We start from the raw sequence: 10,894 nt of genomic DNA on the forward strand, positions 1-10,894 counted from the left end.
TTACACACATTTCGTATAAACGGAATTGTGGCCTTATTCATCTCTTGAGCTTCACGTTTTTTTCAAGGTTGACCCTAGCAGTCTGGCCTTCTTCCTGTGTCTAGGTGGAAGTCCTATTATGCATCCCTTCCTGAGCTGATAGACACGGGTGCTGTCTCTGCCTTCCAGCTGTGGTGAACATCTCTACACATGCACAGGCTTCCGTCAGCACTTTCAAGGCTCCGCGTCATGTGTCCGTGATGGAGCTGCTGAACGAGATTGGCACTTAAGAGTTTTTGGTAGTTGGAGGGCTATCAAAAACTCCCACCATTTTACAAACGGGGAAACTGAGACCCGGAAAGCCCTCCTACATACACAGAGATACCTCAGAAAACTGCACACCTGGGAGCAGAAAAGGGTCCCTTACTCCATGCCTGACTTCGCGCGTCTCATTGTAGATCATCCATCAGATATAAGGCAGACGGTTTTGCCTGAGAAGGCCCCGGGGAAGCCAGCCTGCTTCCCACAAAGGCAACAGACTTTGGTTTCTGTCTAATTAAAAGCTCCCAAATTAGAAAAATACCACGTCAGAAGTTTCTGAAGGGAAAGAATCACATGTGATTTATTCTGGAAAGAGTGACCTAAATTAATTGCAAAATCCATTGTGTGGAGTCACGCCGCTCACACAGAGCCGCAAGCATTCATTCCCGGAGGCCGCACTCGGCAGGCACCACGCAGGAGGGGCCCAGGCGGTACCCAGGGACAGACACACGGGGAGATCTGCTTTGTCTTCGCTTGCCCTTTCCCTCTCTCTGGGCAGAAAAAGTGAAACTACGTAATTGGCATTGAACAATACGCGCTGTAAATACTGAGAGCTGCGCAACACGGGCCACTCGACCAGGAGACGACTTGAGGAAAGCCTCCGCGTGGCACCTTCTGCCATCGCCCGAGTCGTGCTGCATAGGAGGACGATGCTCTACCGGGTGGTCTGGGTCCGCGTTCTCGCAGTCTCCGCGGCACCTGGCAGGGTCTCCTCTACAAACCGCTCTCAAAGGCACAGTGGCTTTTGAAGCATCGTCGACCGTGGAACTGTACCTAGGGTTATTAAATCCGGGAGAGAACCGTAAACTGAATAACTACTTCCCGCTTCCTCTCTTTAGCTCTGTGGAGGCTGACGGTGCGGGGTTCACACTCAGAGAGGGACCCCTGTCTGCTCAAGGCTTCGAGGCCCTAGAGATGACACCAGGGTAGCGGGATATCTCTTTGTACATAGCCCTCGGGGGCTTACTCTCACTTCCTCCATTGTCTACAAAGGGTCTTTTCGGGCCCCTGGCCACTCAAGCCTTCTTCCCAAGATCCCATCTCCTGTTCTGAGGACCTCAGCTTTCTCTGGCATCTCGAGGCCTTTGGTTCTGGTAGTGGCCTCAGAAATAGGACCACTGCTGTAGTTTTCCCTTCACAGAGCCTGGGAGCCAACAGTAGGCCAAGGCTCTGGACCCTGTGGAGTGGTCTATCCTGGGGCAGCCTGGACCCACAGGACTGCTGAGGCTTTGTACTGCTATTGTTCTGGAAAGGCAGGTGGGGCAGGCTTGTTCTGATAGAATTCTGTCTCCTCAATCTCAATGGTTCTCAACCTTCCTAATACAGTTCAACCTTTAACACAGTTCCTCACGCTGTGGTGACCGCCGACCATAAAATGATTTTCGTTGCTACTTCACAGCTTCACTCAAAGTAATTTTTGCCACCATTATGAATCATAATGTAAATATATGATATGCAGGATACCTGATATGCGACCCCCGTAAAACAGTCATTTGCCCCCTCCAAAGGGATCATGAACCCACAGATTGAGAGCGGCTGCTCTGAGGAGTTCTGGGCTGAGAAGATGGGACACTGTGTGCAGGGGGAGCCTGCACACCCTAAAGTCTTCTGCTTCCTTCCTAGAACCCCCGATTCCCTACTAAACCCATCTCACTGAACTCTGTGCATTTTCCCCCCGCTTATATCTCAGTTTCCTGCACAACTTTGTTCTTCTTGGGAAAGGGGACTTCTTCCTACTACAAATCATAAACGGACCACAAACGTGTACAACGATCCTGGGGCCCGTGCTGAAGTGGAGTTGTTCCGTACTGAAATCACGCAGCACTGCCCACCTTGGAGTGTAGTACACAGAGAGAGGCTGTGACCTAAGGCCAGTATCTGAGACAAGCAGAGGGGTGTGCAGGAGGACTCTGACGCCCCTGGCTCTTTAGGGGATACTGAGAAGATGCCTCAGAGGGGAGTTCTGAAGTCAGCAGCAATTTGTCAACTGGAGAAAAACCCCTTCAAAGTCCACACTACCTTTACAGTCTAGCTTGCGTACATGATATGGCCGTGCCCTTGGAGACACACGAAAGATCAACCCCATAACTCTCTCAGCTCCACTTGAGGGAGTTACCTGTTCTGTCACACCCGTGGGTAGGGACATTCTGGTACCATGTGCAGTTTGGGGTTAGGTAAAGCAAGTCATTTTGGAAGAGAACAGTCTCTTGGGTATGGATATAGATATCTTATTGGGGGTATTTTGTTCTACTAGTTAGAGAAAACATTCTAGAAAGCAAGAGCAGCCTCCGGTTAAAGAGAGGGGCCTCCAAGCACGCATGTGGGTCTTGGGGTCTGGGAGAGGGGTTCACACTGCGTGAACTCCCAGAACTCTGGAATGATAGGATCCTTACAGAGGGCATGTTTGCCACTCCAGTGTGGCCTTGTTACTCTGAGGAACCTAAGAGCAGGCTTTGCGTACTCCTCTACTGCCTTTAGATGGGGACCCTCACTTGGACCTCAGTAAATCATTTTTACAAAGCCAACATCTTAACTAAAGAGTGAACCAGGGCCCTGGGTCAGAGGAGGAAGAAGGACAGAATTTCCAGAGGAAGGCCTGCTCGCCAGGCAGAAAGACTCAATAGCCAGATCCTTCGCTGGAAGGCCCCTACCTACAGGTCACAGCAGAAGCAAATGCACTTGAAGAGGAGAACCCTGGTGGCTGGGCCTGCACTAATGGATTGTCATAGTTAGAAGCCAGTGTACACGCAGTCTGTGATTCAAAACCAATTGATTTCAGGAAAAGCAATCCCCAGTGAAGATACAGTTCATATATCAACCCCAAGCATATCAACAGAGTCATGCTGATGCTCAATTAAAAAAAATGCCCCCCTCCTCTTTTCTCTCCCACTTTGCAGACATCTAGACATTTTTCACAGAAATAGTAACAGCATTTTTATTTATCAAGAGAAGCAATCTCTTTAAGAATAAGATTAAAAGTTTGCACAAGTTTCCGGAAAGCACCCCAGTCAGTGTCGAGTTTGCCAGGCCTGCCAGTGACCTGGCCTGATTCTCTAGGGTCACCCCCTCTTAACCCCTGCGGTGTGAGTCTGAGAAAGACCATTGATACTCTTATCTTCTAGGGTAGGCAACTGGCTGTTGACTACTGATCTCTCGGCACACCCAACTAAATCAGTCCACTTACAGACCTCAGAGGGATGACCCGAGTCTTCGTCTCTAGTTGGGGTGTAAAGAAAACGCTGGCTGCAAGCATTTCCACTCAGGGAGTGCTAGCTCTGAGTGGTGCACACAAAGGCACCCACGGGATAGCAAAGGACCAGCGTGTGAGATGCGGGCTATGCTTCTTTTCTGGAGTCTGTTTATTTCACAAGACAGCCCTTTCCGTCTGTCCAAGCAAGCAAGACTTTCTGGGAACTTCTGAATAGGGGTCGCAGAAAGGCTGGGTATAGGGGTGCTAGAGAGAAGGTTCAGGAGTCAAGAGAGCTGGCTGCTCTTCCAGAGGATCCGGGTTTGAGTCTCAGCACCCACATGGTGGCTCATAACCGTATGTAACTCCAGTCCCAGGGGATCTGACGCCCTCTTTTGGCCTCCAAAGGCAGCTGACACACACGTGGTACATGGACAAACATGTAAGCAAGTCACCCACATGCATAAATTAAAAATAAAATTATACAAAAAGAGACATAAGAAAAGAAAAGGGCCGGGTGGCGCTTGTCTGTGGGACAGCGGGAAACGGTATGCAGTGAGCGTGTGGGCCTGCCTTCTTTCTGAGCTGGAAAGATGGCTACTGAGACTCGAGGTTTCCTTCAAGTCCAGCCCCTCCCAGTTCACACCCCAGATAAGCCGGAAACACAGATGAACTCCAGAAGATCTTTCCCCGAAATGTGCCTCTGATGGACATGCTCTTTAGTTCGGATGTGAGCTAGACAGGCAGGTTTGGCACCTGCGGCCTGATATCAAGCACAGAGTTCCACCCCGTACTTCACGGAAGCGGCAGAAAACTGAAACACAGAATTCAAGGGCTCAACTAGGTCAAAGATGCTTCTCCTGAGATCCCAGAAATGAAGTCACAGTTCTAAAGAGGCAGAGACTGGGTTGTCCCATCTTCCCTTGGTCACATGATGAGGGGAAGCATCAGGGAAGCGGCTGAGCCCTGAGCGGCTCCATAGACCCAGAACCTGGGGTTCTCAGCCCTGCTCTGTCTCACTTATAATCACAGGACTTGGCAAGATTCAGAACAAGAGTTAGGGAACAATAACAAAAGCCTTCCACGCTGCTCCAACACTGTTCACACGACAGTTTCCCAGGAACACCGAAGCTTTCCTGCATGTTGGAGGAAAGTCACATGCTAACCTCCTCAACTTCGGACCCAAGGTTCCCTTTCATGTGACAACCATTGGTAATCACCAAGACGGGGGGGGGGGCACGAGGGGGCTGGGGAGGAGGGGTTCCACTGTGCCTCAGTTTACACCAGCATGAAAATTATAGCCCTAACATCACATTCTCATCCAAATAAACACTAAATTAAGGCAAGTTAAACATAGCTAAACCACATCGGAAGGCTTGCTGCAGAATGGAAACACGAATGTGTTCTCAAGACAAAGTTCATGATTTGAAATCTCATCCCCCCCCCCCCCCTCTCTCTCTCTCTCTCTCTCTCTTTCTCTCTCTCTCTCTCTCTCTCTCTCACACACACACACACACACACACACACAAACTCTGCAACTTCAATCTTTACATTACTTGGTGAATCGCTCTAAATTATCCTTAAACATTTTGTTTGTTTGTTTGTTTTTTGTCTTTCAAGACAGGGTTTCTCTGTAGCTTTAGAGCCTGTCCTGGAACTTGCTCTGTAGACCAGGCTGATCTTGAACTCACAGAGATCCATTCGCCTGCCTCTGCCTCCCAAGTGCTGGGATTAAAAGAGTACGCCACCACTGCCCAGCTGATAGCCTTAAGAATTTTACGTGACTTTGATGAATATAATGATGAGCCAATATGATCTTAGCATCCTCAAAAGGAGACACATTTCCCTTTCAGACAAAATTGTCCACAAATCTATTTGCAAAGTGCTTTCTCTACTCGTCTGGAAGTCAGCTTCTGCTGGAATTGATGTTCACTTTCACATTTCTGGGATGCTACTCTTTGCTTGGAAACTTCTAATTAATTTTATACTGAAACTATATCAAGACCACAAGTTCTATACAGAAGTACAATAACATAAACAAGGAAATGTAGATGTTTGTGTAGATTTTTAGTTTATTACTTAGAGATAAAACATAGTAATGATTCATTATGAAACTGGGCCATTTAAATTCAGAGATTATTTTTTTTTTTTGGTTTTTTGAAACAGGGTTTCTCTGTAGCTTTGGAGCCTCTCCTGGAACTAGCTCTTGTAGACCAGGTTGGCCTCGAACTTATAAAGATTCGCCTGCCTCTGCTTCCCGGGTGCTTGAATTAAAGGGATGCGCACCACCACCCGGCCCAGAGATTAATTTTAATAGAATATGTTTTATTTTTTTTTTTTACTGGGAAGGGGAATTGGGAGAAGTGGGAGGGTACAGGGGATGAATATAACCAAAGATGTGATATACTTGAAAGAAAGTGTCTTCATGAAACCCATTGCATGGAAAATGATTATATGCCAATAAATACTTTAAAATGTTTTAACTTTGCGATGACTTTAATTTTTCAGGACGTTCTGTGCTTTTACTCATTTCTCCTGAGGATGGCGTCTTCTCAAAGTCTAAACTTCATAGCCCCTAGACTTTCAGGTGTTATCATTTTATTCCTGTGTGTGCATGGAGTGTGTGTGCATGGTGTGTGTGTGTGTGTGTGTGTGTGCGTGCGTGTTTGTGTGTTCAGTGCCCCGCAGTTTTATGACATGTGTAGACTCAGGTGACCATGCCCAGTGTCTTCTGAAGCAGTGTCTGACTTCTGAGCCTCATCTTGGCTTTTGAAAGCAGCCATGTGTGTGTCCCTTCCATCTTGTTCCTTCTGCAGTCACCTCTCCGTTTCTTGGCTACAGTAATTTATCCATCTCTTTGAATTTTATAGCCTCCCTTCATGAACTCACGGCTGGGGGAGAGCTTTGTGTTCATTCTGCTTTCTGGAGCACGCTTCTGCTTCCCCAAGAAAAGAAACAAACCTACTCCGGCACTCCTGCCCCATTCATGGGGCTCTTTAAGACACCAGGGAGAATGGATGATGCTGATACTAAGCCGAAAGCCTGCCACAGAGGGTAGCCTTTAAACTTGGCTTATTAAAATATCAGTTCTTTTAAAGTCCAGATTTAAACTCCAGCTATGAGTTATAGTGCCTTGCACACAAAGAGTGGACCTCATGATGTCTTTGCCAGGCAAAATTAGCCCAGCATCTGTGCCTCTTCTGCTCAGGAAAGACGCAATGCTTACAACCTGTTTGAAAAGGAGGCATTTTCAGACAACCGCCCTAAAGGACAACATTTTCAAAGGACCTCAGAATGCCACTCTTCCCGTCCCCACGCCAGCCAGATGGGAGGCAGGGAAATGCTGTTGCTCCTTTAGAAGTTCGGCTCCCTTCTCCCCCCAGCAGCTCTCACTGTAGGGAATTCCTTACGACAGTCTCACTGGTATCTCAGGTAACTTAGCTGTTTGGTCTGGTCTACTCCACAAACAAAAGCCCCGCTGCAATTCTGCATTTCCGCCCCTCTCCAGGAAGAGTTTTTTTTGGAGACTAACTAGCTCCCCGGATGCAGCAAACATCTCCGCGAAGCAAGCCTCCAGAGCTCAGGAGAAGCTGATACGGGGTTGAAAGGTGTTGGGGGACACACATGTTGTCCATAGGAGCAAAACTTGCTCGGGAAGAAAAGAAAGAAAGGAAGAAAAGAAGAAAGGAAGGAAGAGAAGAAAAGTGCAGTAGTTGAAGATGAAAACCCATCCAGAGTTGGCAGAATAGGAGACGACACCTCCTTCAATCATAATGAAGACCGCAGAATAAATTATGGACGAGAAATGTCTGCATTTCCCTGTCCCAGGCCAGGTGACAGCGACCCTGCTCAGGGGTCTACAGCATCTCACAAACACTCCGGGCCTCTTCGGAGACTTCTTTCAGTTAGTCAAGTCCCTCTGACTGGAAAGACTCCTGGAATCTTTTTTGAACACCCAGCCAGGGAAAGACAGAATAAACTTTAGTATAAGCTGGGCTTCATGGACTGGGCCATGTTTCTCTCCACGGTCAAGGACAATTTAGGCTTTGTGTTGTTAGTGGAAATATGTCACAATAAACATTAAAAGTATATACACTTCACCGAAATGTCTAGGGACACTCTGCCCCCAGGCAGACAATGAATGCTTCTTGTAAATGTTACAAAGAAATAACTAATTGCAATTAGCAACATTTCCAGGAGACTAAAGTAATTACAATTGTATTTATGCTCCTTAAGAGGAATGGGTTAACAGCAAGAATACAAAGGTATTCCTTAACAACGGGTAATAAATTAGACCAAGGCAGGTCCAGCATCAATGTATCAAACATGGGTGCATTTGGAAAGAGCCCTCTGTGAGTTCAGACACCAGCTTACCTGACTAGTCCTTGTCTTCGATTATATAAAAGTAAACATGCCTGTATCTTGCTTTCCAGCTCAATGTGTTATCTGATAGTTTAATGCCTTTTTGTCCAAATAAGCTCTTAACATTTTTCTTTGTTTATTACAGATACTGCATTTTGGGTTTTAAAACATATTTGATTGCAGTGTGTGATTAGGTCAAGGCTTTTGAAGAGAGCAATTATCTTAAACTGAATTTTCAATGTCTCCACTAAATTCTTGCATCAGGGTAATATCTATCTCCCAGTGTTGACTTTCAATAATTTTCTGAAGGGCTATCTTAGCAATAATACTGTTGACATTCTCCTTAAACAAATGTGGTGTGTGTGTGTATAAAAAAGATGGCGTATTTCATCTGCTCCTGCTTCCTCAGGCGTGCTGTGAACCACGGCGGGACGAAGCGTGAGTGGAAGTTAACTAATGGATGCTCATAATTTAGGCAGCAAAAACCAGAATTAATGTATTATCCCTCCATAGCTTTGCGTACTTGGCCAACCCAAATTTGCTTTCTTAGAGAACTACGTGACTGAGACAATTCCCATCTGCTTTTGACAGACACAGGGGAAGATTCCCACAAGCGACTCTGCTAAAAGTTCTTCTTAAGGACTATAAAATAGTCATGATTCCGGGGGGGGGGGGGTATTTCATCAAAACAATTTTCGGTGATAAGAATAAAGGATGAAAGAAAAGAAGGAAGAAAAGAAAAAAGAAAGAAAGAAAACCCATTGTATGAGACCAATATTTTATAGCCAGAGCTGCAACTTCCAAGATATTATAAAATGATAAAAATAGAAATACATGTTTAGGACAATGGGTGGCCATGCTGATCGTGATTCATCTAAATTTCTTCTGTGTGAAGTGGAGACTTTCATTTAAAAGAAATATTACAAGATGTGTGGGGAAAAAAACTAAGGGAAATTAAGTAGGAAGGATTTTTTACACCTCTCTCCCCCAAAATATCGCAGCAAGGCTTCCAGAGAGCGGAGCCCCTCAGCCTTGCCTGAAAGACATTGCCTCTGGGGCTGCCTAGAGAGTCTGCTAAGCAGCTGGCGCAGGACGTCCTGTCCTAAATGCTCTTCCAGAGAGAAACACACCTACCAGGGTTTGGCCTTGTCCAGTGCCTTTCTCCCCAGTAGGGGCCTAGCGCTTACTGCTTCCTCACCTCCACCGCCACACCATGCTCAGACCTGTTAGCCCCGCTGGATCCCTTGCGGTTGCTTGCTGCAGCGCAGGCAAGACTCCTCTGTCTTTCCAAGTTCAAGACTGGTAGGCTAGGCGCCCAACTCTAGATAAGATTCACCTGCCTGCCTGCATCCTGCGACTCCATGTCGCTGTATCCACCCAGGCCTGAGTGCTTGGGGTCTCCTGCGCTCCTGGCTCCCAGCAATTTGCTTCTCATGGCTGTGACCCTGGAGCCCCAGCGCAGGACAGAAACCTCCCTGCATTCTCAGGTAAACTCCGCGGCGACACCGGCCGGCACCATTGTACCTAATGGGCGGGCTAAGTGGGGCTCGAACGCTCTAGCTTCCAAGGCAAGGGCCGGCTGGAACTACAGTCAGAAAGAGCTGGTTGCCTGCACCATGTGTGGACTCTGTGGCGCCGCAGAATGCGCGCGAAGCAACAAGTGGGCCACAACGCAGAAGGCATAGCATCTCCCGGCCTCTGCTGGCCTGAAGAAGACGTTTTGACAGCTGCTCCCCACAGGGTCACCCACAGACACCCAACCACCAAAAATGGGAAATGTCACCATTTGTCTAAGAAGTGTATTAGGACCCTGCTTGGGAGCGCTAGCCCGAGGGTTCCAAACTGATGCCCCTGGCAAAAGGCCTCGGACGTGCCTCTGGGACAGAGGAATTTTCCCATCTCCCGCCAATCCTTGCAGGGTGGAGAAACTCAACCCTTCCCGTGCGGTGGCCTTAGGGATCTCCACGATGAAGGATGCTCTGGCCCGCCCGCCCACTAACCCTTGCGTAGTGGGTGCCCATCACACACAGCACCTACCCTGGCGTGCGGGTCCGGAGGTGGGTGGTGCGGCGCGGCGCTAGTGGGAGGCGGACATGGACCACGCTCCCTCCATGCGCCACACGGAGAAGGCGTAACTGAGACGCTCGTGAGCCACGTAGCTGCAGCTGGTCATCTTATTGTCCATCTCGTCGCTCTGCAGAACCTGGTAGAGGAAGTCTATGTACCTGGCGGCCAGCTTGAGCGTCTGGATCTTGCTGAGCTTGTCAGAGGGGAGCGTGGGGATGATCTTGCGCAGAGCGGCGAAGGCCTCGTTGAGCGACTGAGTGCGCTGACGCTCGCGCACGTTGGCCAGGATGCGCTGGCTCTGCAACTCCTCGAAGGACTGCGCGCTCGGACTGCCCTTCTTGCCGCGCTTGCCTGGGGTCGGGCTGCCATCTTCGCTTGACTTCTTGCTGTAGCGCCGCTTCCGGCCGAAGCGCTTGGGCTGCCGCTCCAGCTCTTCCTCGCTGGTGCCCAGACTGTCCACGGGGGACACAGGCGAGCTGGATCCCTCCTCCATGGCGCCCGCCCGGCGCGCGTGGGGCTGGGGGGGCGCCGAGCGCACTCCACTGGCCAAGCCCGCGACCGCGGAGCACAGGCTCCTGGGTCGCCTGCAAAGTCTCTAATTTCGAGGCCGGCTTGTGCAAAACCGAGGTCTCCGGGAGAGGAAGTTATTCTAACTTTTTTGGAAACTCTATCCCGGCTGGGTTGCTAAATAGCTGTCAGGAACGAGGGCGGCGCGCTGATTGGCCACGGTGGCCAGGGGCAGGACAAGTTCTGGGGCCTTCGCCGGCCGCCCCCCCACCTCAAGGAAGGGGGGGCACTTTCAGTTTTCAGTTTTGTCTCCTCTTTTTCGGCCCTGACTATGGCCGGCATCTCGGAGGCCGGGTCCGCGCGTGCAGTCTGCGCTGCTACCTAAGCCGCGGGCCGCTAATCAGCGGTGCTGATCCTAGACTCCACCGGCCCTGGCTTTGTCTGAGCCTCGTGGAGCAGATTTGGTCCCTG

The 10,894-nt window shown here is 49.1% G+C and overlaps 1 protein-coding gene across 1 annotated transcript in view; it reads right to left on the reverse strand.

Annotated features, from left to right (window-relative positions):
• Positions 1-10,409, reverse strand: part of Twist2 (twist family bHLH transcription factor 2) — a 50,147-nt gene extending 39,738 nt beyond the window's left edge. Inside the window, exon 1 of the mRNA XM_038340642.1 lies at positions 9,887-10,409. Within this exon, the coding sequence (XP_038196570.1) occupies positions 9,927-10,409 (483 nt within the window). The 3' untranslated portion in view covers positions 9,887-9,926. The remainder of the gene's footprint in view (positions 1-9,886) is intronic.
• Positions 10,410-10,894: the final 485 nt, after the last annotated feature.

This window comes from Arvicola amphibius, chromosome 8 (assembly GCF_903992535.2).
Source record: "Arvicola amphibius chromosome 8, mArvAmp1.2, whole genome shotgun sequence".
Classification (NCBI taxonomy): domain Eukaryota; kingdom Metazoa; phylum Chordata; class Mammalia; order Rodentia; family Cricetidae; genus Arvicola; species Arvicola amphibius.